At 38.9% G+C, this 26,320-nt stretch overlaps 1 protein-coding gene across 9 annotated transcripts in view; it reads right to left on the bottom strand.

Moving 5' to 3' along the window:
- Positions 1 to 26,320, bottom strand: part of FSD1L (fibronectin type III and SPRY domain containing 1 like) — a 78,761-nt gene extending 52,441 nt beyond the window's left edge. For 5 of the 9 annotated variants that reach the window (XM_019816275.3, XM_045042606.1, XM_045042607.1 and 2 more), the window contains exons 1-3: positions 26,191 to 26,259; positions 6,803 to 6,898; positions 5,034 to 5,165 (exon numbers count right to left, since the gene is read on the bottom strand). In XM_019816275.3, coding sequence (XP_019671834.2) covers positions 5,034 to 5,165; positions 6,803 to 6,898; positions 26,191 to 26,244 — 282 coding nt within the window. In that variant the 5' untranslated portion in view covers positions 26,245 to 26,259. Of the gene's footprint in view, positions 1 to 5,033; positions 5,166 to 6,802; positions 6,899 to 21,395; positions 21,564 to 25,611; positions 25,791 to 26,190 lie in introns of those variants that run through there. The other 4 variants (XM_045042609.1, XM_006939343.5, XM_023242532.2 and 1 more) reach the window with 4 other exon arrangements.

The following is a 26,320-nucleotide window of genomic DNA, read 5'->3' as shown; positions in this document are numbered from 1 at the left end:
AAAGTAGAATAGTTTTACCATATTTTGGGTTAAAATAGGTGTTCATGTATTATTCTAAGAACCCAACCACAATCTACTAAAAATACTACTCCTTCTAGGAGTAAAACTCTTAGGAGTTCCAAAGAATAATGAACAAACCACCATTTGAAATATGTCAATTGTTGGAGAGCTTTATGAAAGCAAAATCACAGGACAAAATGGTAGCTATAAATGGTCTACACAGGATCACTAGGGCAAACTAAGTTAATATAGCTTTAAAGTAAGAAATAACAAAAAGAATAAGGAATATATCTCAAGGAACCATTAAAAGAATCAAATCTGAGGTCAAAGTTTAAGATAAAATATCTTATTCTAAGAAAATGCTATAAATTTGCTTTCAAGTCAATAGGGAAAGTTAAAAAGAGTACAAAGGAATTCAATTTAAAGAGCAATAATAACTTGTCAGTTATTTAGAGGAATTAATAAAATCTTAATGAAAACAACATACTATCGAGTTTGTGAACCCAAAGGAAAAACAGAGATACTCTACTGTCTCCAACTAAAGAAGGAAATGGCATCAGTAGCCAAGTTGTGATTCTTTTTAATGTTTGTTTTTTAAACTATCCCAATAAACCTTTAATATTTGAATTACCATTAGGCTGATATCACCATAACTTTTCCTTTGAATCATAATACAAAAACATCCTCAAGAATGAACTTCTGTCCACTAAGCTTATATTTCAACAACTCACAGTCTTATTTATAGCGTATTGTCCCCTCAATATCTCTTGATCTCCCCTAGATCACTATTCCTATGAAAAAAAAATTGCCAAAATTTTTGTGGCACTGAGGAACAGCAAGTATTAAGAGTTACAAAGGATAATCAAGTGTAAGATTAAAAAAAAAGAAAAAAAGAAAACAATGGAATCTCTGGAAAAAATGAAGATCTCAAGTGATGATACAGGAAGGGAAAAATTGTCTAACATCCTTGTAGTGACCACTTTGAAACAGTACTTGGAATTCTGCTTCTATTTTCTGCAATGTTCTGAATTCTCCATCGTTACTCAACAGCCAGTGATGAATCTGATAGAATACTTGGCAAAAAAATCAGAGTAAAATCATCCCTTTGTAAATTTAATGGAAGACTTCCATGAATCATCAGCTCAGTTGCAAAAAAAAAAAAAAAAAAAAAAAAAAATTATCATGTAATTAAGATTCACAAAATCCAAAGTAAACAAAGTTCATCTGAGACTATAAGAAAAAGAGTTTAAATAAATTTATGTAACCCAATTTTCTATTAATGGCAATTTAGTCAACAACTAGAAACAGAAACTTAATAGTTTACAAGAGCAATAAATGCAGCTCGTTCTAAGAACAGCACTGTAGATTTTACGTGTACACACATATATCCAGCTCTGTATATGGCTGTCAGAAAATAAGTTCTGAAATTAAAATATCACACTTCTTTTGGAAGTCTTAAAGACATAGTTTATTTATTTATTTATTTATTTATTTATTTATTTATTTACGTTTATTTATTTTTGAGACAGAGAGAGACAGAACATGAACAGGGGAGGGGCAGAGACAGAGGGAGACACAGAATCTGAACAGGCTCCAGGCTCTGAGCTGTCAGCACAGAGCCCAACACGGGGCTCAAACTCACGGACCGCGAGATCATGACCTGAGCCAAAGTCGGATGCTCAACCGACCAAGCCACCCAGGCACCCCTTAAAGACATACTTTAAATCAAACTCCACAATGGATAGAAATTACCCCATTCTGAAAATCTCAAACATCTTGAGTTAATAAAGAACTCTTCTTTTTTTTTTTTAAAGTTTATTTATTTATGTTTAGAGAGAGAGAAAAAAGAGCAAGTGGGGGAGGGGCAGAGAGGGAGAGAGGGAGAGAGGGAGAGAGAATCCCAAGCAGGCTCCGCACTGTCAGCACAGAGTCTGATGTGGAGCTCAAACTCACGAAACCATGAGATCATGACCAGAACCAAAATCAAGACTTGGACACTTAACCGACTGAGCCACCCAGGCACCCCAAAGAATAACACTTCTAAAAATCAAAACCCACATGCCATGACATAAATGATACAGATCTATCCTCCAAATCGGCACTGACTTGGCTTCAAGACGATTCGAAGACTCTTCCAAACTTTTGAACTTTGATGATCTTAACAACTGACCAACCTCTTAACTGAAATACCCCCTCTTACCTTTATTAATTAAGCTTTTCCTCCCTCAAAGCACTTCAAATCAGTTTCTTTTCTTTTTTAAGTTGATTTATTTATTTTGAGAGACAGCGTGAGCAGGGGAAGGGCAGAGAGAGGAAGGGAGAATCTCAGGAACCATGAGACCATGACCTGAGTTGAAATGGGAGTCAAATGCTTAACTGACTGAGCCACCCAGGCACCCCAAAAATGAAATACTGTACTCTGAAGTAAACTTAACTTAAGGAGGCAAAAGACCTATACATTTAATGCTATAAAACTACTGCTGAAAGAAATTAAAGCTGATACAAATAAATGGAAAGATATCCCATGATCTCAATTGGAAGACTTAATATTATTAAAGTGTCTATACCACCCAAATCAATCTACAAATTTAATTCAATCCCTATCAAAATTTCATGGCATCTTTTTTGCAGAAATAGAAAAAAAAACATGTTAAAATTCACAAGGAATCCCAAGGGACTCCAAAGTGCCAAACAATCCTGAAAAAGAAGAACCAAGCTGGAGACCTCACTCACACTTTCTGATTTTAAAATTTATTACAAAGCTACAGTAATCAGGACAGTGTGGTACTGGCATAGAGACAGACATATAGACCAGAGCCCATACAGAGCCCAGAAAGGATCCCACACATACGGAGTTAAATGATCTTTGATAAGAGTGTCAAACCACACAATGAGAAAACCACAGAATCTTTTTAGACAAATGGTGCTGGAAAAACTGGATACTCACATGCAAAAGAACGAACTGAGACCCTTACCTAACACTACATACAAAAATTAACTCGAAATGGATTAAAGACCTTAATTAATACAAGCCCCAAAATTGTAAAACTGATAAGAGAAAACACAGAGGAAAAGCTTCATGACACTGGGTCTGCAATGAATTCTTGACTATGACACCAAAAGCAAAAAGAGACAAATGGGACTATACCAAATTTAAAAATTTCTCCATAATAAAGGAAATAACACAGTGAAAAGACAACCTACGGGATGGTAGAAAATAATTATAAATCCTACATCTGACAAAGGGTTAATATCCAGAATATATAAAGAACTCCTACAATTCAACAACAAAAAACAACCCAATTAAAAAATGAGCAGGAGGCCTGAATAAACATTTCTCCAAAGAAGACATACAAATGGGCAACAAGTATATGAAAAGATGCTCAACATCATTAATCATTAGAGATGCAAATCAAAGCTACGATGAGATATCATCTCACATACATTAAGATGGTTACTACTGGAGTGCCTGGGTGACTCAGACGGCTAATTATCCAACATCGGCTTAGGTCATGATCTCGAGGTTCATGAGTTTAAGCCCCGCAAAAGGCTCTGTTCTGACAGCTCACAGCCTGGACCTTGCTTCAGAGTCTGTGTTTTCCCCCTTTCTCTACCCCTCCCCTGCTTGCACTCTGTCTCTCTCAAAAAAAAATAAAATAAACATTAAAAAAAAATAAAGATGGCTACTACCAAAAAATATTTAAAATATGGATGAATAGGTGATGGTGGTCAAAAGGTACAAATTTCCAGTTATAAAATAAGTCCTGGGAATGTAATATACAGCACGGTGAATACAATTAATAATATCATATTGCACATTTTGCAACATAGGCCTCAAATTCACGACCCCAAGATCAAGAGCTGCAGGTTCTACCAACTGAGCTAGCCAGGTACCCCTACTGTACTGTATATTTAAACACTGCTAAGAGAGTAGATCTTAAAAGTTCTTATCACAAGAAAAAAAAAAGTCTGTAACTATGTGTGGTGATGGCTGTCAGCTAGACTTACTGTGGTGGTCATTTTGCAATATGTATAAATAGCAAATTATTACACTGTACACATAAAACTAATAAAATGTTATAGGTCACATCTCAATTTAAATAATAATGATAGTAATAATAATAACAATAAAATAGAGGTGCGCCTGGATGGTTCAGTGAGTTAAACATCTGACTCTTGGGGGCGCCTGGGTGGCACAGTCAGTTAAGCGTCCGACTTCAGCCAGGTCACGATCTCGCGGTCCGTGAGTTCGAGCCCCGCGTCGGGCTCTGGGCTGATGGCTCAGAGCCTGGAGCCTGTTTCCAATTCTGTGTCTCCCTCTCTCTCTGCCCCTCCCCCGTTCATGCTCTGTCTCTCTCTGTCCCAAAAATAAATAAACGTTGAAAAAAAAATTAAAAAAAAAAATAATAATAAAAAAACATCTGACTCTTGATTTCAGGTCATGGTCATGATCTCACAGTTCGTGGGATCTTGTCCTGCATTGGGCTCCATTCTGACAGCAAAGCCTACCTGGGATTCTCTCTCTCTGCCCCTCCCCCACTCACGCTCCTTTTTCTCTCTCTCTTTCAAAAATAAATAAAAGCAGTCAAGAAGGTAAATCTTAGGTTTTTAACCACAATTAAGAAAAAACAAGAGGGACGCCTGCCTGGGTGGCTCAGTTGATTAAGCAAGCATCTGATTCTTAATTTCACTCAGGTCATGATCTCCGTTTGTGAGTTCAAGCCCCACATCAGGGCTCTGCGCTGACCTCACAGAGACTGCTTCAGATTCTGTGTCTCCCTCTCTCTCTTCCCCTCCCCCACTTGCTCTCTCTCTCTCTCAAAATTAAGTGACTTTTTTTTTAATGTTTATTTTTTGTTTTTGAGAGAAAGACAGTGAGCAGGGGAGGGGTAGAGAGAGAGACAGAGGATTCAGAGAAGTGGGCTCTAACATAAAAGTAGTTATTCACAGAAATTCACTGATTTTTGCTGTCAAGAAATCAAGTACTAAATAGACTTAAATTATTCATATTTAAATATGCTGTATGATCTCACCTGTAACTCTTGTGATTTACGAGCTTGTTCCTGCTTGATACTGTTAATCATACTTTCTTTCACCTCATCCAAAATAGAATATAAACTATCAAATTCTTCATCTAACTCTGAAAGTATGTTAGAAGAATTTTCCTGTTTAATAAACAAAACAATGATTTTACTGAAGAGCTGTCAAACATTTGAAAATACTTATCAGAGAAAAGACTCACATTATAAACCATCTCAGCCTAACATCATATAAACAACAAAATCTAATACTTGACATGGGCTTTAAAAACAGGTAAATCCTAGAAGATGGTTGCTAATGCGGAGAGCACTATCTCAGTTACGCTATGAGTTAAGCAACTTTTTATGAACTAGCCTATACCCTCTTCATCTTTTAAAGCAATGTTTCCACAGGACAATGTGAAAGTTTGTTTTAAGATTGCCACCTTTGTCCAGACCTTTGTCAGGTTCCAAGGCAGACCGTAAGCCAGTGGTTCTTTGTCGTGCATCAGAATCATCAATGAAGCATTTTAAAGAAATATTCCAGAGATTTTGATTACGTAACTGAGGAGAAGTTTGAGCATACAGGGATGGGACTAATTTTGTGTAAATCTTAAAATCTTTCAGGTTGTCTAAAACAGTGCATTTACATTAAGATATACAGAACTTAAAAGACCAAGCAATTCCTTATTGGATCCTAAGAGATTTATCAAACATTGAATTTTAGGGCTTGAAGCAACCTCAGAAGTCATCTTCTGACTAGAATTTGTAGTCAAACTCCTAAATTTTAGGAATTAAAATACAGAAAAGTGATTTGCCCAAAGCCACACAAGTAGTTACCAGTGGCAGAATCAATAAAGCATTTCAAGCCTATTAACTTCCCAGAGTTCCTCATCTTCTCATTAAACAAGATGCTATTTCAACAATAACTTAAAATATCTGTGAAATCTCTAGATAAGCAATATCCACACATGCAGTAATTATGAGACAGAAGAAATTATCTTAGGCATTTTTCAACTTAGATGAATTATTCCATTAAGATAATTGGCACCAGTTAAGAGACCTAATATGTAACAATCCACTGCAATACCATAAACCAAACTTTTGCTTATAATTTTTATAAAAATAAGTTATCATCTCACTAGAGTCTTATCAAAAGTGGTGTTAATCACTTTACTAATTGATTTACAGTGACAAGAACAAGTTGTGGAAAAAGAAATGTGCAGTCTGGTAGGCAAAAGACCTAAATCTAATCCCACATTAACCACTCAGTAATCAACATTTGAGTATGTACAGTATGGATTATCTGCCCAAACCTGGGACTGTTTCCTTAAGTATTCATTTTTTTCATTAGGCACTTTACTTTTTAGTTTTATGTTTTACTTTCTTCCAGTTCTATAAGCAGACCTTTTACCATCTACATTTTCCTTCTACTATTTATCATAAAGAAATGTTTAGCATCCCAGTACTCTGAAGAAATATAATTTGCTCTTAACTGGAATTAGAAAAGACAAATCTATAATGGAAAGGGTCAAAAGTAAGCACTATACTATTCCTTAGCAGCTACAATTCCAGAGTTTTCTTTTTTCCTTACTATTTGACCTTCCATGGAGAATGTAGGAATAGTAAGGAAAGCATTTTTTTATTTATATTCTATTTAAAAACCCTGCTCTCACCTCCTTTAGTTTATAATCTAGAGTTCATGGAGTATACTTATTTATATTGATTTGGCCCAACAATCATTCATTGTGACATATAACAAAACATTTTTTAAAGAGTCATACCTGAACTCCTTTTAGTGTTTGATTTAGTGTATCAATAAAGTTCTGAATTTCATCATTTTTATTTGCCAGAGTTGAAATGATCCTTTGTAGAGCTTCCTACGATTAAGATAAACAAACAAAAACACATAACATGATATTTTAATGAAAGAATTATAAATCATAACAATTCTCTAAACAAACCATATATAAGAGGAGCAATGTAAAACTTCAAATTGTTAAATTTCCAAAGGCCTGTAATTACAAAAGATGAGATATGTATTTATACTGTTTTAAAACCTCTTATTTCTAGTGTACAACTTAATCACTACCACACCTTTCATACTAAAAATGATCAATATTATTTAATATCAATGGTATTATTTTAGGTCGTAGGGCCATGGCCAAGGAATAGAACCAAATCCTCAAATGCTGCAAAAACAAATGGAACTTTTTAATACAATATTAGGATATGAGGAATAAAAGCAAAGAGGCAGTAAAATTTGACATTTAATTTATAAAAATAAAAAACATTTTAGAAATATGAAAGCGATAATAAATTTGCAGCTAAAATTGCAACATTCATTGCAGTGTTTATAGATGTCATAAAACCATAATAAATAAGTAATTTTAGTAACAAATACCTCAGACTTTTTGATAATGCTTCCTACTTAAATAAAACATTTGGTTATTTAATCTTTCATACTCTCTAGATCAGGGCTGTACAATAAAATCTTATGCTATGATGAATATGTCCTATACACGTGCTGTCCCATATAGTACTCAATAGCCATATGAAGCTAATGAGCTCTTGAAATGTAGACAGAACTGAGGAACTAAGTTTATCTTTTTTAACTTTAATTATTTTCACTTTTTATAGCTGCATGTGACAAGTACTGTCACACTGGACAGCACAGGTCTAGGTGTTCAGTAACTCTTCATGGGTAGTAACAGCAAACCCAAACAAGGTACTTGTATTCTCAGTAAAAATAAAATGCAAGTACTTTTACTTCATAATCTTTCCAGAAGCACAATCCTTGTTTCTGTAAGCACCTACAAGTGTAAATATTTTAATAATGCCCTATGAAACTTTGTAATAAAGGTTCTCCTCAAAATATAATCAGATATTGATAAAGGGCTATATATAAAGAGCTCAAGAAATAAACTGATAAAGGGATATTTTATATAAATGTTCATAAAGCATGATAACAGTGAAAAATTAAAAACAATCACAACAGTTATCACTTAATTCTCACAAGAATCCCTGAAATAAGGAGGTATTATAATCATCCCTGAGGCTGCCTAAGGCTCCCTGCTGTATTCACTTACCTATACTATTACTTCCCATCCTCACGGATGGTGGTATTTTAGTATAATAACACAATGAAGTTATGCTATGAAAGAAGATCAACACCAAGAGTTAGCTTTTTATCCTGTTGGTGTTCCTCCCAGAAATGGGTACATACACGAAGATTTGAATACAAAGACAATCAGCAGAGAGGCAGAATGAAGCCAGGACTTGGAGGAGGGGTGGGGACAGGTATAGGAGTGAGAATGGTAATACAGAGATGTAGAAAAGGAGTGCAGAGGACTTAAGGGTTCCAGTTATTCATCCCAGATAGGTTCCATATATATTTAAAAACAACACAATGGAAGAGTAAAAATGGTTCTGCACAATCACTGGACTGTGTAGAGTAAGCTTCAATTAAGACTGGTCTCTTTCTGGTAAATGGACTGTACCTGCCTCCCCTTTTATCACCCCTAATGACAGGGCTAAATCCATACTGTACAGATGACAAAATGGAAGTAACTGTTAGTAGGGTAAATATTATGCTCAGCCTGTCTCCAAAGTCCACGCTGTTTACCACTCTAGAACACTGTCTCTCAGTCTAACAAATTTGCCCATCATATGAAATAGCCACACAATAAGTTATATATTCTTTTAGAATTTTGGTTTGCTAAGACTCTTCAATGACATATAAAACTGCTAGAATTTCCATAGTAGAGTATCGCTGTTTGAGGTTTATAGCTCTGCCCTCTGCTAAGCATACTCATGAACTTCGAGGTAGAGATTAAGAGTCTTCCAGAAGAGATCTTATCCCATGAAAAGGAGGACAGAGGATCAATGAATTCAACCCAACAACAAATTTTCATCACAAATTTTCAGGATATATGTGAGTTCAATAAAAACTGAAGGAAATTTCAGACAAAAAAACTGTGAAACACTGGTATATATAAAGGCAGACCTAGTTCAGAGCCAAAAAAGAAATCTCCCTAGTACAAAACAGCTTTTCAACTTTTATTTTTTGTCTAAGTATAGTAGTAAAGTCTGTATTCAGGGAATTTTGAAGGAAAAATTCTTGGGAGATAGCTGAAGCATAATGCCCCAGGTAGGTAACCTCTAAGCTCCAAGGATTTTAATGAGAAGCCTCCCTACCTTTCTAAAGCTCCCTGCTACTTACTGAATATAGTCAAAGCCATCTAAGTGTTCTAATTTTTGTTAAGTTTTCAAGCTAAATCCTTTATACTTTTAAGAGTTAACCAACTACTAAAAGTTAATAGACTCTGTTGTCACAGTGATGTTGGAAGAATACAGCCTTTACCAACTGTAATATTCACTAGAAATACAGTGAGGGCCAAATAGTAGTCACATCAAAAAAAGTAAAACAGGTGAAATTAATTTTAATATTTTACTTAACCAAACTGATCCAAAATATTATTTCAACATGTAATCAAAATTTAATAATTACCGAATTCCTTTTTTCCTTCCTTTTCAGTACTAGACCTTCAAAATGCGACGTGTACTTTATAGTTACAGCACATCTCAATTCAAATTAGTCACATTTCCAGTGCTCGACAACCATATGGAGCTAGAAGCTACCACACTAGACAACACAGCTTTAGAGGCCTAACCCATCCAAATAGCCCATATATTTCTAAGAGTGGGGATAGGGCAGATCTGCCTAATTTGCAATCAATAATAAAAAAACTTAAAAGCTTTCTGAGTTTTTTTCTTGGAATACTACAATTTCTATATATGCTTACCATACGCCAAATTCTTGAATTATATAATACCCGTACGTGAATATAAGCTAAAATGTTACAACCTGTACCAGAATTTCACTATTTCTCAGTTTTTATTTATGTAAATATTACCTTTAGAAATGGAAAAGTAATATTATACTATTACCACTCTTCAAAAAAAATGGGGCATAAGCAGCTCTTTTTGGGGGATCCTTCTAATACCATAACAAGAGTAATACACTCTTCTCTTCTGTAATACTTAAACTGTTCATTGGTGTTGGCTGGAGAAAAACACCCATGGCAATATTGGCATCTGACAAAAACAAAGCTGCACCTGAAGATACCTGACATGTAAGTTATACAAACTCAAAGAATCATCAGGATAATGCCGGGTTTTTTGTGTATGGTACTGCTCCATACCTCCAGGATAATACCCAGTTAATCTTATGGTAAAGACCAAAAAAAATCTAATGGTAAAGACTATTCCCTTTTAATTTATTAAAAATTCAGCTAATATCAGAAAATGAAAAATGACCTTTGTAAATCTGTATTGGCCCATGAAGTGTTAATAGCAATATTTCTGGAAAGAAATCCTATGATCTGTATGTTAAAGCTATTCTATATTAATTAGTGGTATTATATATTAATTACCTAAGGCTTTAAAAATATTCTCCCAGAAAGTGGTTGGGAAGGGAGAGTCTTTAAAGGCTGATATAGGGGTGCCTGGGTGGCTCAGTGGGTTAAGTGTCGGGCTTTGGCTCAGGTCATGATCTCACGGTTCATGAGTTCAAGCCCCACATCAGTCTCTGTGCCTGGAGCCTGCTTCAGATTCAGTGTCTCCCCCTCTCTCTTCCCCTCCCCCTGCTTGTACTCTCTCTCTCTCTCTCTCAAAAATAAACACTAAAAAATGATTTTTAAAAAGGGCTGATAAAGTATTTCAGGGAAACATCATCTCATTCTTTGAAGAGAGAATGCTTTATGGCTCACATTTTGCACTTCACTGGGAGTTCTAGTACAGAATGAGAGTCTATCACAGAACTCCTAAAAAAGGGCCTACATCCGGAGAAAGACATCTTACCTTACTGCCAAAGTAGCAAAGACTGAAGTCTGAGATTCTCGGGGGCGGGGTGCAACTCCAATCTCTAGATAGGGAGAGCTTTGGAGCCTTTGCTGTAATATACACCACCGAAATGCTATAAGAGTAGACAAGCCATCTGTAGAAGGCTTTGGAGCCTCAGCATTTAAGGTGACCTGTACTTTAACCACTACCAAATGCATTAGTAAACATGGCTGCAGAAGAAGCAATCATCCAGATGAATAAGATAACCCAAAGCAACCAATGTGACCTTGGTAATAATCTAATACAGATAAAGTGCTGCCTCTACCCTAAGCTTAGAAGAAAAAAAGAGCAGTAACCTGAAAGTTCTTCAAGGATAGGCTGCTAAAGGGCTCCAGAAGCTCTAAAGCTACCTTTCCTTTAATGTGGAAAGGATGAGCAAATGCAAAAGACTATAATCAAGAACTCACATTTAGTATTCTCCTATAGTGGAAGTTCATCAGGAAGGGCTGAAAAATGAATTATCAAGGGGACCAGGGCTTCAACCATTCTGGTCACCACAATAACAATGACTAGCTAGACTAAGGGTGAAGATGGCATGAAGACAGAAAGAACTAAGGAACTTGGAGCTCAGGAGAACTGGAAAACAAATGACAAGCAACCAAACTACTTAAGATAAGTACTACCACAAATACCAACACTTACAAAAATGAAAGGAATAGGATTACATGAACTGAGTTCTGAAACTTAACCCTAGCTTGTGTATTTGACATGAGGCTAAAGTTTTCTCTAGGTAGCAGGCATCAGAGAAGAGGGGTTATATACAGGGTTAGTGTGTGCCTAATATAAGAGGTATGCAATAGGAGGCTGGCTAAATAGGTACCAAATCCAGTAAAAAAAATTTTAAGTGTTTTCTAAATTTGGCAGGCAACATGCTAGGGCAGAATATCTATGTGTTTTGTATTCAGAAACAGAAAGAGAAAAGAATTAAAAGATACCATAATGCTTTGAATTTTCTACCCCACTTTATCCTTCTAGGGCCTCCACAATTAATCAATAGCTTTTATAATGGAGACACAGCAATTGATAAAGAAGTTGAGGAGGAAGCACAAAACTCCAAACTTCAATGAATTGTGCACAGAGCACCATTAGATACAGAACCTCCCCTCTGAGCTCCAGACTATTTTCATCCAACTGCTTACTCAGAATCCCTACTTGGCTGTCACCCAAGCACTTCAAGATTCAATATATGGGGTGCTTGGGTGGCTTGGTCAGTTAAGCATCCGCTGGACTCTTGATTTCAGCTCAGGTCATGATCTTAAGGTTGTGAGATCGAGACCCACAACAGGCTCCTGGGCTGAGCGCAGAGCCAGTTTGGGATTCTTTCTCTGGCCCTCCCACACACGTGCATGCTCCTTCTCTCTCAAAGTAAACATTAAAAAAACACTCAATATGTCATAAAGTCCCCCACAAACCTGAGCCCTCTCTAGTGTTCTATCTTTGCAAATGGTGGTACTAGCTACAAAATCAGAAACCTAGGCCAACATAACATCCTCTCCTCTCATTTGTGTTCTACATGTAGTCAGTAAGTTATGTGGATTTTTACCTCCTAAATAGTTCTGTAATCACCACTACTATCTTAGGACAAGTCAATATCATACCCCAACTTATACTTTTACAAAACTTAACTGGCTTCTGATCCATTCTTTCTCCCCAGTAATCAGTTCTATATACTGTAGGTAGAATAATATGATAGCATCACTCTTCCCAGATTTCAATGGCTTCCCACCGGTCCTTGGATAAAACTGAAAATCTTTTAATATGACCTATTAAGATGACCTTACATCATCTGTAAAACCCTGCACGATCTTCCCACTGCCTACCTCTCCTGCTTCAACTCACACCAGACTTCCTCTTCCTTACTATATACCAGCTGCGGTAGCCTGCTATGAGTTTCTCTAACATGCCTTGTTTCCCACCTGGGAGCCCTCACACCTATCAGTCCCTCTGCCTATAAACACTGTTCTAAAACATACACGTGATCTCTATGTTAAAACAAGTTTCAAAAAGGTATAGAATGAGCTCATTGTGATATATATTGCCTCATTTCTTTTATTATCACGCCCTGATGATGGAGAGCAAAGACATCTTTCATCTGCTCTGTGGGACTCTATCAATCTGAAAGGATGCCTACAGGGGTCTCAGATTTTACCTCAGATCTTATCCACTCTCTCATTACTTTCCAAAATAATTACATTTTGCAAGACTTCAGGTGGCCATGACTAAGAGTTCTAGGTGATATAGATCTGAAGATATCACAGTCATGAGATCAAGCCCCACATCGGGCTCTGCGCTGTCTCCCTCTCTCTCTCTCTTTCTCTCTCTCTGTCCTTCCCCATTCATGCTCGTTCTCTCTCTCAAAATACATAAATAAACCTAAAAAAAAAGAATGTTAAAAAAGTATATATATATAGGAGGTATGTTTCCAAAGGAAGTACGCACAGGCAATCTTAGCCATTATCCTTTGGTCAAGAACCACAATTACCAGATACCAAAACTACTGTATCAGGATTAAGCCTGTCAATTACTTGATTAGGGAAATAGACTAAGGTAAGTGCTATGCTAACAACAACAAAAAAGGGGGTTTTATACAACCCAGCCAAGTACAACTGCAATCATTTCCATGGAATGAATCAAAACTCTGGGATGTACAAGGCATGAGGTACCCTCTTAAAAGGAGCATAACTTAAAGTTATGCTTATCATCACTATAAATCATGTGAAACCTCTTATGTGGATCCTGAGAAACTTAACAGAAACCCGTGGGGGAGGGGAAGGAAAAAAAAAAGAGGTTAGAGTGGGAGAGAGCCAAAGCATAAGAGACTCTTAAAAACTGAGAACAAACTGAAGGTTGATGGGGGGTGGGAGGGAGGGGAGGGTGGGTGATGGGTATTGAGGAGGGCATCTTTTGGGATGAGCACTGGGTGTTGTATGGAAACCAATTTGACAATAAATTTCATATATTGAAAAAAAAAGAAAACTGAAAAGATAAAATAAATCTTCCAATGGAAAAAATATATATATATACACACGCACAATATATTTTAGTGAGAAAAAAAAATCATGTGAAGCAAAAGCACAATCAATAGTCTCTGAGCAAAATAATAAATAACACTTCTATACTCTTAAGTGCCTAGCACCATTTTAAGCTCTTTACATATATTAATTCATTTAATCCTCTCAAGAATCCTAAGAAGTAGGACACTATTACTATCACCATTTTCCAATTCAGAAGCTGAGGTATAGAGGTTAAGTAATAGCTTGCCCGGGATCTCAGAGCTAATATGTGGCAGAACCCAGATTCAAATTAAGGCGGTCTCACTCTTGAGTCGGTACTCTTAATTATCACACTGTACTACCTGAAAGTAAAGATCAGAGGGACATGAAAAGAATACCTAAGGGCACCAAACACACTACGATTTTACTTCAACACTGAAAAAATCTGAAGCTGATCAAAAGCTTGTAACGTGTCCCACCCTGCCACATATAAGGGCAACAAAAACAGCTATTCTTACACACAGACATATCATCTTGTAAGTCTGAGAACATGATGACTTTCAACATTTGAAGTGGCAAGGTTCCACTGGTTTTAGCTTAATATATGTGAAGATGACAAATTCAAATGTTGAATCTTAATTTTGCTGCATCCAAAAAAAAACTACCAACTTGGGCTACTTGCTTGGAAACTATTCAGTGTAACAAGCTCCTGAAATTATGATTCAGAAACTTCCTGTTCTTAGAACCAGTGGCAGAAAATCATTATACCCAGGTTTATATGCTAGTCTGAATCTGAGGACCTCAATAACCAAGTAGTCATGAGAACAATTTGATGTAAGAGTTTTCTATCAGCATCTACTCACACCAAGAGAAGATTTCTGATTCAAATTCTACATTAGTTTTCTAGACCATTGAGATACACAAACATAGAACCACTGCAAATATCACTAGTCGATCTACAATTTAAGAGGGTCAAACTAGTATTATGGCCATTTCAGTAGTATTTACTAAGCATTTTCTATGTGCCAGGCCCTGTGCTAAACTGTTAACATGGCATATCTTTCTAATCATCACAATAGATTTTTAAAAAGTATCAGTGTTTGCATTTTATAGTTGAAGAAAAGGAAGGTTAAAGGAGTTAAGAAATTTTCTTAGATCACATAGCTATCAAGTGGTAGTCACAATTCAAACCTAGAAGCTGCCTCCAGATCCTATACTTTTACACTACCCTAGGCTGCTTACACTGCCGGGGACGGTACAAAACAAGTATAGCATTCCTGCAATCAGAGAAAAGGGATCAATGAAGTCAGGATACAGCATTTCTGGAACATATCCTGATGCCACCAAGAATGATGGCACTTGCATCATGCCACACCATAGACTTCTCCTTTGAATTAGGTAATGAGTTGAAATCCAGAAAGTTCTATCCAGCTGGTAGCTAGACAATCAGAATCTTATCAGCTGACCATAGCTCTGCCAACACAAACAAGAGTATTGTGCTCAGAGGTGATGTGAAGAGGTGAAAAAGGAGATTATATATTGTTGAGAAATTCAGGAATCGATCATCACAAATAGCTAACTGATAGAAAGCCATGTCCTCTCTTAACAGCAAAACAGTTAGGAACACTACCTGCTTACAGAGGCAACTGAGGTAATCCAAAGGGGAAAAAAATCTAATAAAAGACCTGGTGGAGAATGCTGTCTTTCTGCCCTAAGCCCGACTAGGACAGAAGAGGTACCCCCCCTACAAAGGATTTGAAGAAATATAGTGGAGTCAGAAGCTAAAGAAGCCTTATCCATGTGCAGTGACCTCTGAATTGGCTGTTCCATTCAATGAAGTCTACAAAGCTCATATTCAGCCAAGGAAACCAGAGGTTCCATCACCTAACTGAGGGGAGGTGCAATGGGAATGAAGATAGGAGCACACCTGGGTACTGCTGGTAGTGGTATAAACTAACAACCCTTCTGAAAAAGAGCAACTTGGCAATACATATCAAAGATTTTTAAAAGTATATACACAGTGACTCAATAATTCCATTTCTACAAATTTTTTTTTCCATTTCTAAAAAATTTATTCTAAATAAATAATTAAAGGTATAAGCAGAGACTTGGCTACAAGGATGTTCATTTCAGCGTTACTTATAACACTAGAAGGTTGGGACTAACATAAATATACAACAAAGAGCACTGATTAAAAATCAAATAATACAGCCATACAAAAGAATTCTGAATTGTTAAGTGTTGTAGAATGATATTAACACGGTAAAAGATTCATAATATATTAAGTGAAAGGCAACTACAAAGCAGTATTACCACATCATGATACGATAGTCTTTCTAAGGTTCTATATATGTTTAAAAAAAACTGGAACATAATACATACAAATGTTAAAAGAGGTTATGTCTGGGTGGCAGGATTATGGGTGATTTTCATTTATCTATATTTCCTATTTTCCTACAATAAGCTTGTGTTACTTATATTTATAAAAGTGCACAGATTGGCTGTGCCAACACTTTATTATAAATTAGTACAAAATTAGCTACCAATCAACACATGTCAATAACTAAGACCAGATTCTGTTAGAACGTTGTGGCTGGGAAGAGTGCCAACTGAGGATATAATACATACAAGAAAGATGAAGACAAAATCTACCAACTTGAAAATGTTGCCCACCCTAGGTTGGAGTAGATTATCTATCACCATGGTAAACATTCAATATGTGCTTACTGCATGAATAATCCTGCTTACATTCAGCCAGGCATTGCAAAGAAACACTGTATGGAAATTAAAAAAAAAAAAAAGAAAAAATCTGCTTCACTATTGACCCTTGAACTGCCTGGGTTGGAATGCAGAGGTCCACTTATAAACAGAGTTTTTACAGCTCAGTACTGTAAATATATTTTCCCTTTCTTACAATTTTCTTATCATTTTCTTTTCTCTAGCTTACTTTATTGTAAGAATACAGTATATGATACATATACAAAATAGATGCCAAACAACTGCTTATGTTATCCATAAGGCTTCCAATTTACTATTTCTATCAACAGCAGGCTATTAGTAGTTATGTTTTGAGGGAATCAAAATTTATATGCATATTTTCAACTGTTGTGGGGGCATGTTGGTACCCCTAACTCCTGTGTTATTCAAGGATCTACAGTGTTTCCAATTTTTTAGAACTGTCAAGTTCAATAAAAAATGAATATATCTTAATTTTTTTTAATGTTTATTTTTTTTTTTTTTTGAAAGAGACAGAGCATGAACCGGGGAGAGGCAGAGAGACAGAGAGAGAGAGAGAGACAGACAGAATCCAAAGCAGGCTCTGAGCTGTCAGCACAGAGCCCCACGTGGGGCTCAAAACTCACAAGCTGTGAGACCATGACCTGAGTCAAAGTCGGATGCTCAACCAACTGAGCCACCAGGTGCCCCTGAATATATCTTTTTAAATATAGTGATCATGAGTATGTCAATACAGTCCTTTGAAGAGGGTACCTCATGCCTTATATATCTCAGATTACTTTGATCCATTCCATGGAAATGAATGAGATTGTTTGGCTAGGGTGTATAAAACTCCACTTATACTTTCCTGTTCACAGCTCTACTTTAGAAAGCTAAGACCCTCCATCAAAAAAGAAAAAGAACTGCAGAGAGGGGATTTTATACACATTCACACACACACTCTCTACAGAAAAATGATTTTATATGGGGCACTGAGCGAGACCAAGTTCCAGGTTTTTATATAAATTGTGTTCTATACTTTCTATCAACTGTTTTCACTAGATTTAATTAGCTTCTTTAAAAAAAAAAAAACTATAGGGATTCATTCCTAATAACATCTTGAATTTTAATTAATCATATCACTATTTAAAGGCAAAAAATTCAGGCAAGAAGGGTGGTAATGAACAAAGCTTGGGCTGTGAAGAAAGACCAAGTTTGAATTCAGACTATCACTTGCTAGCTGCGTGACTCTGAACAACTCATTTAGCCTCTGAGTTTGGTTTTCCATTATCTGCGCAACAGGAATAAGAGGTATTGAGAGAATTTAAAGCAATCTAACACAATACTGGATGCAGAACAATATTCAAATTTCATTTCTCTTTCCTTTCTTCAGGAAATATTATTTTTTGACCAAGAAGAAGTAATTTTGGAACATGAGATGGCTGGTTATCTGGATATGGTGAGGTCTCTGAATCACTAAGGTACAATATGAAGAAAAAAAATAGCAAATACCAGGGTAGAGGAGGAAACTGGGATAAGGAAACATATATACAGTCATACTACTTGCTACCAAATGTCATGCTTTAAAACTCCCCCTACTCAATCTCCCCAATCTAGGTTTGTCCAATCTTGCACACTCAACCCCTCACCTGTCACTACCACTTTCCAAGTGGAAAGTAAAGAATACGCAGGAAAAACTGGGGAAAACCAAACAATTTACAATGTATACTCTTGGCAACATCCTTTCTCTGGGATCCCCTTCCTCTCCACCTTTATTATTCCTACAGCATGTACCTTTCCTAGAAACAGCAATCCCTATGAATATAAACAGATCTCTTGTGCAAAAATTTAACTATCAGATTCTAAGCACCCAGATTCTAGAAAGGTGTAAATGTCTTTTTGTTTCAATGGTTTCTTTGAACATACACATTTAATCAAGTATAGAAACCTTTGGGATTTTATCTTAAAACCACTTAAGGACATAATCAAAAGGTTTGAGTATCAAACAAAGCCACCTATCCATAACACATCCTGTTCGCAAAAGTGTCCCAGAAACTCGATGTAAACAAAATCCTTCTGTTTATTTCTAGGAGATAATACTGTGGTTTTCTGTATCCAACAGTATGCCTTACATACCCAAGGCAATTATGTTTTCTTCCTCTACTCAAACAGAGCATCTGTTGCTAACACAACACTGAAGTCCAAGTTATTTTCACAGACAAAAAAGCAGCTGGTCAAGCTAATCCATCTGCTGACTAGCCACCATCAAGCTTCTGTAAGACTGTCCAGTTAACTTAACCTCTATTGTCAGACTGCATGAGTCAGAACTCCCAGTCCTCTTTCAATTAGGATTTAACAACTCTTCTTTGACACCACCATTTGAAATCACTTATTACAGACATAAAAACAGAAAACATATTTTAAAACTTAAGGACAAAGGTTAAAAATGGTAGATTGGATTAGAAAAAGTTGTACAAATTATCAACAAAAGAAGAAAGTTATTTCGAAGTTGGGGTTATGAATTTCATAACAATAGCCGGCAGTACTTACATATGCTAGGAACCAAGGATTTTTAAAAATTAACATGATCCTCACAATAACCCTTTGAGGTAAGTACAATTGTTATCTCTATTTTATAGAGGAGGAAATAGAGACACACAGCAAATTTCCCAAGCTCATTCAGCTCAGAGATAGTAGTAGGACTGGAGACCTGGCTCCAAAGACATCCTCCAATAATTTGAAGCCCAAATCCCAATGCCTTACTAACAGGTATATATTCAAGACATCCTCACCATTTTCCTTACAATGACTGAAGTACCATCCCTGCTACTATTTTCATTGTAACATTTTATAATGGGGAAGAAAAATCATGCCAGGGGTATACTACTTACTTAAAAAGAAACATACAGTTTAGTTCATTATTAGTTGAGGTATGTAAGTGATTCTGCAATAGTTCATGAGGGAAAAAAGCTCAAATTCATAGCACTAAAGTGGTTATAAGCATTAATACCAGATACTTGTTATAAGCTATAAAACAAAGAGTTTTATAAGAATATTATTTGATACCAATAAATGAAATGAAAATCAACACATTTTCTAAAATTAAGAAATTGATTTTCAAAGTTACCACAAGGAACACCTAATTCTCTGCCACCTCTGGGGAAAGTGCACATGGTACTCATAGGTGCTCAAAAACACCATATGGAATGAGACCAAATAAGTTCAAATTTTAGCCTTCTAGCTAGTGGTAAGACCTTGCAGAAGCCACAACTGCCAACTCTTGAGTCCTTGATCCATATTAAAATACTTTCTCAAATTCTGTTTTATAACACACAGAGTATCTTAGTACTTTGTAAACATTAAAACACTTTTAACACTTTTTCATAATGAATTACTTTATCTGATTTTTACAGTAGCTCTATAAAATATTCTTACATCCACTGCATAAATGAAGAACTAGATTAATTACAGTTAAGTAATTTGCTCCAGAGCACAGAGCTAGTAAATAGCAACATGGAACTCAAGGACTCTAAGTCTCTGCTCTTCCGTTTGCCCTGAACCAACATCCATTCAGCTATCATGTGACTTTTACCTAAAAAGTTAAATAAGGCGTGACATGTTTTACGAATTTAGGCAGAGATGTTTTAAACATACATATTCAAAACACACGAAATGTAATTTTTTACAGATGTCTTACTAATAGTCACGGAAATAAAATTGAGTTTACCCAATTGAGTTTCAAGATGCCTGCAATCAAATCGTGTGCACTTTAGTAAAATACTAGAATAGTCAATGCTTAACACATCACTACACTATTCTCCCGTGTCCCCTGTGCTTCTTTCCCTTGAAAAGGTGAAATCCAGGCAAAATTAGAGAAACCATTGTTCTAATAAGTCTTTCTAGTGCTTTCTATCTAATAATAGAAAAGAATGGCCTCTTCGATATGCCCTTCTTTTTCCCTGCTACATTATTAACAACACTTGTGTTCCCTCCTCTACTCTACTATACTTCAATTACTATCATCTAACAAAGAGAAAAGGGTGGCTACTAATCTATACAGGGATTATGACTGCATATTCATAACTCTAAATGTATTCAAAACATTGGCTATGTTCTCAAAACATTTTTTTTCCTTAATCGAAATTACTAGCTCCTTAACTTGTGCGGAAAGTATATATACAACAGGCCACAACAGCCATAGATAACCGTGACGAGCAACAAACTGGTCGAAGAGGGTGGGACCGCTGCCAACTGTAAGTCTCTTCTCCCAGTTCAACTAATACTAAACACCAAGACCTGCTTCTGAACTGGTCACGAGGAAGGAGGGAGTGGAGGGCGCGGTACTAAGCAGATTTGGTTCCTGACCTAAAGCAGCGTGTACGGTCCCTGTCAGCAGGTAGACCCCGTGCACCTCGATTGGTGCTAAGGCGGGATAAACCGGCGCTCGCACGCGGGGAGGCTCCAGAATCAAAGGGGGCCTAGAGCGCTGCAGAAAATGATTGTGGAATGGGGACAGCTCCCTTCTTCCCCGCAGGAGCCAAGGCCCAGGGCCAAAGGCCAGCTCGGGTCACCGGGCGCGGTCCCCGCAGCCTGGCGGGCGCCGCTTTGCTCCCACCGGGGAACGAGGGAGGGAGGGAGGGCAGCTGCCCAGCCCTCCGCGCCGCAGCCCTGCCTGGCCCAGCGCGCCCACCGCCCACCCGGCCCCGGGCGCCCCGCCCACCCTCTCCCCAACCTCGGCCGCCCCGCGCCTCGTTCTCCCACTTACTTTCTGGGAGTCCATGGCCAGGGGCTATGTCTACTGGGCCCGAAACCGCGTCGAAGAACCTTGCGGCGAGGCGGAGGGAAGTCGGGCAAGCCAACACTGCTACCCGCGGCCGCCCCCTCTCCTCCGCCGCCGCCTGAGCCTCAGCCTCAGACAGAACCGACCCCGCCCGGTCCGCGCCCAGCCCGCGCGCGCGCCGTCGTCGCGCCGCGGTTGCCAGGGTGAAAGGGCGGCCCGCAGGAGGGAGGGAGCGAGAGAGACCGGAGCGCCCCGCGCATGCGCGCTGCCGCGGGACGGGATGGAGTGGAAGGTGTCCGATGCTGGGTGGGAGGGGCAAAAACTAGTGGTGCTGCGGGTCCAGTGACCAAGCCTTTCCTTCCTTACCGCATCCTTTTTCTTCCAGGGCTCCCGATCGCTGCAGGCCTTGGAATGGGCCACTGGGCATCCAGCAGCCGGGCCCGTGGGAAAGGCTGGGGAAGGAAAGCTCTGGTCCTTGAGATAGATCAGCCCCCGCTCCATCCTGCACGCATCTAAGCACCCCTGACATTGACCGCCGCCAAGGAGCAGCCAGCCTAGACCAAACCCACTGTCCAGTGAGAAGGAAAGGGCTGGGGTAAGGGATATCGTGGAAACATGGAGAAGGCCTGGAGGAACGTGGTAGAAACATGGGTAGAGGGTGGGGCCTGGTAGACCTTTCCCAGAGAGCCCTCCTGGGCATCTTGCTGTGTTTTGAGCAAGTCACTCTCCCTGAGCCTATTTCATCTTCCATAAAATAAGAACAATAATGCTGACTTTGTAGAGCATTGTGAGGATTAAGTAATGTATTTGAAGTGCCCAGGACATAGTTAATGGCCAGTAAATTATAGTTGTCCGTGGGGGGCTAGAACCTGCTCAGTCTGGTCTGAAAAGGACCGTGCAGACTGTAGAAAGCTTGGGGAAGTAGGCCTGAAAATGTTCTTCTCCAAGCAGAAAGCCCTCAGCTTCCATTTTGATGACTCTGGAGAGGCTCAGAAAAGTTCCAACTAGGCAATCACTCATGAGGAATGAACAGAAGGGAAATACATATTGAGTATCTATCGGGTACCATTTCTCTGAACTGAGAATTCGGCAGTGACAAGGCCCTGCTCTCACTTGCAGAGCTTACAATCTAGTATGGGAGGGAGGCCAAAAGAAAAGTAATGTGTATATATAGTAAATAAATGTGTATATGTATATGTGTATATGTGTACATATATATACACACACAGTGTTTAGAAGCACTATAAATATATATGTTTATTAACATATATATGTAATTATATATGTTTATATGCACTCAGAATTGTGAAGGCTCCATTTTCCATAAGAAGTTCAGGGAAGGCCTCTCTCAGAAGTGATTGTGTAAAGTGAGAGAATGAGTCATACAAAGGTCTGGGAAAAAGCATTATAGATAGAAGGAACAGCGAATACAAACGCCCTGAGAGGGCATGAGCTCTATATAAGAAACAGTATTTATCCTACAAGGCTATAATTGCCTGTATACAATTATACTCTGTTACTATGACTTCCATGAAGGTCGAAATTTCTTTTACTCATATCTGTATCCCCAGCGCAGGTCTTGCCATCTAGTATGCACTCAATAAATCCTTTTTTTTTTTTTTTAACTGGACAGACATGTATAAGAAATGGGATGAAGGCCCAAAAGGGAAAACAGGGACTTGGCTCAAGCTAGGTGGGTAGTGCTTAAAGGCCAGGGTCCAGGGAGGGCCTGTGTGAACAATTTTGCTCCTGCAGCTAAAAGGACAAATGGTGTGCAAACTTGCAGAGAGATGCTCCCTCTCTCTCTTTTTTTTTTTTAATGTTTATTTATTTTTGACAGAGAGAGAGAGAGAGAGAGAGAGAGAGAGACGGAGCATGAGCAGGGAGAGGGGCAGAGAGAGAGGGAGACAGAATTCAAAGCAGGCTCCAGGCTCTGAGCTGTCAGCACAGAGTCCCACGTGGGGCTCGAACTCACAGACCGCGAGATCATGACCTGAGCCGAAGTCGGACACTCAACCGACTGAGCGACCCAGGCGCCCCGAGATGCTCCCTCTCTTGGTATCAAGGGAAAGATGCCTCCTATCCAAGTTGGCCAATTCCATGAGGATCAGTGAGAGCAACCAAGCACCCAGCGTCTAGTGCATGAAGGCTATTCTCCGCACTGCGGACTCAGTGTAGTGAGTCAGTTTCCCATGAGGGAGAAATGCAGCCTAGGGATCGGACAACATTAGTGGTCAAACTGCCCCACTGTGAGCTCCCTAGCCGTGACCCTGCCTTCTACTGTGGGACGCATCATTAAGGGGGAAAAAAAAACACAGCATTTAGCGCTGTCCCCAGTTCTCTTGCTGTAAGGACTTAACTTCAGAGAGCAACTCCTGGGCACTTTATGACTGATGGGTATAACCACAGAAGGAGACAGAAAGAGGCTTTGGAGACAGCAAGTCACAGCTGAAATGTGATCGCCAGAATTCTGTCACAGGTCATATCCCAGGAGCTCACTCCTGGCTCCTTGCCTCCTCAGTCCCCGAGTTCTTTCCCTGCAGCCCAGCGAGGAGCCTGCAGCTTTTGTCAAGAGTTCTGCCCCATTTGACTCCTGCCCTTGCCAGATCTCGTTTCCTTTAGGCAGTCTGGCTTCCCTGCCCAGCTCACCCGGGCCTTCTGCCTGCCCTTGTTCCTGTCCCTTCTGGCTGTGACTTCTCTCTTCCCCAACCTATGCAGGCTCTCTGGCAGCAGTACTCACCTGGCGGGGCACTAAGTCTGCACCCCCACTGCTTCTGGCCTACGGTCAAGTCCTCTGCCTTTTCTGAACTTACCTTTTCACAGCCAAGTCAGCTGGGAAATTTTCAAAAGTAGCTTTACTAATAAAGTAAAGCTGCTGTTCTCAAGTGTAATCCCCAGACCAGCTGTATCAGCACCACCTGGTAGCTTGTCAGAAGGGCAAATTCTCAGCCTTCATCCCCAGACTAACTTAATCAGAAACTCTGGCATGAGGGTCCAGAGATCTGTGTTTTAACAAGTCCTCCAGGTGATTGATGCATACCAAAGCTTGAGAACCATTGAACTAAGAGAAAGCAAATTGTTAAAAAAAAAAAAAAAAAAGGAAAAACTACAGAGGGATAAAACAGATGATGTTTTTTAACCCTTATGTTTCAATTCTGAGATAGCATATCTAGTTGTAGGTATTTACTGAGGTCCCTGGGCCTCCAGGAATGCCTTTCTGAGGAAACATCGAATTAGAATAACCTCAGGACTGGCCCTACTGATGTGAAGTGTCTGGCAAAATTGTCTCTTCCAGAACAGGTTCTCTACCCCCTCTTGCCAGGCGTTACCTCTGTAGCCCTGAGTACCCTCATGAGTTCTGGGATTCCCCCATCTCTTGGGAGAGAAAGCTACTTCCCTTAAGTGGTGCCAACAGTGTTCCCCTTTGGGAGTCAGTATAGGGCCCGGCCTGGACTCAGCAAATCTGAATTTAAATCCTGACACTGCCGCCTACCAGCTGTGTAGCCTTCAGTGAGTCTTTTAAACCAGGATAAGCCTCAATTTCCTCATCTGTAACATCATGATCATAATAGTAGTAATTCCCAGTTACGGTTGTTGTGGGGAATCAAAGGAGATTACATATGCAAAGTGCCTGGTTTAGTCTACATGTAACAAATGTGTGGCTGTTACTATTATTACTCCCTTGTACATCATATCCTTCTGTGCCACCCTTGGATGGCTTTTTCCCCCTTGGTCTTTGGGGCCTTAGGAGCCCTATTTTCACCCCTAACTCTCATTTTCATTGTTATCCTAGCTTCTCTGAAGCATAATCACAGTCCACATGCTGCTCTTTGTCGAAGCACCAAATCTCTAACCATGTCTCTCTCCCTGTTCATATCTGGCCTACGTCTTAGCATACACCACCAAACCCAGGAAAACCCTGAGTTTGCTCTAAGCCTCAGTTTCTTCAATTATGAAAGAGGAATCATAACAGTACCATCTACAAGGGTTTTTGAGTTGATTCACTGAGATAATTCGTGTTCAATGTTTAGCAGCATCTGTCATGTAGTAAGTATTCAAAAAATATTAGCTATCATCTCTTCCCAATCATAGAAACCTAATTCTTTTTTCCTCTGCCTCCTTCTGACTAAAAACAAACTCAACCCAAAGTCCTGGACCCCCTTGAACTCCAGAGTGCAAATTTCTGATCCTAGGAACTCACTATAGACATTTACGTTCTCATAGGAGCGAAAGGATGATTCCGTTCTGATGTGAGCTGGCACTGAAGTGGTCTAGCTCCATATGTGGAGAGCTCTAAGCAAAGTGGGAAGCAATCAGTAGACACAAACATGAGAAAGGGCCTGGAAACCACGTGAGAAGGGACACAGTCGAGGATTTCGTCTGGAAAGGAAAATTTCTCATGTCAGAGGGAACACAGTCTTTTACCTCAAAACTCTCTAGAGCTGTTGTATGGAAGAGGGGGCTGACTTATTCTCTAGCATCCCACAGACAGAATTAGACCCAGTTAGTGTAAGCTACAGGAAGATAGATTTCCAATCAACAAAAAGCCCAACTTTCTAACAGCCATACAGAGCTGTAATGGACTTTGGTGGTGAGGTCCCCATCAGTGGAAGTATCCAAGCAGGGGCTAGGCATTTGCCTAGGGGGATCAGGCAGTGAAAGGGTAGATGGCAGAGATAACTTTTAACGTCTTTCTGAACCCTGAGGCTATGTCATTCTGCAAACTAGAGGCCAATAACTATTCATTCCCTCTCTGACTCAGCTTTGCAATTGTACTCACCTCTGGAATGCGCTCTGAATCTCTTCTCCCCACCCCCACTCTCATAAGCTCCATTGCAAGAGGCCCCTCTCCTTCCCGGGATAGGGCGTGCCAGGAGCAGTTAACTAAACTGTAGCCATTATGATGTTTC

Source organism: Felis catus, chromosome D4, assembly GCF_018350175.1.
Source record: "Felis catus isolate Fca126 chromosome D4, F.catus_Fca126_mat1.0, whole genome shotgun sequence".
NCBI classification, from domain to species: Eukaryota; Metazoa; Chordata; class Mammalia; order Carnivora; family Felidae; genus Felis; species Felis catus.
This window is presented reverse-complemented; position numbering and strand designations above follow the sequence as displayed.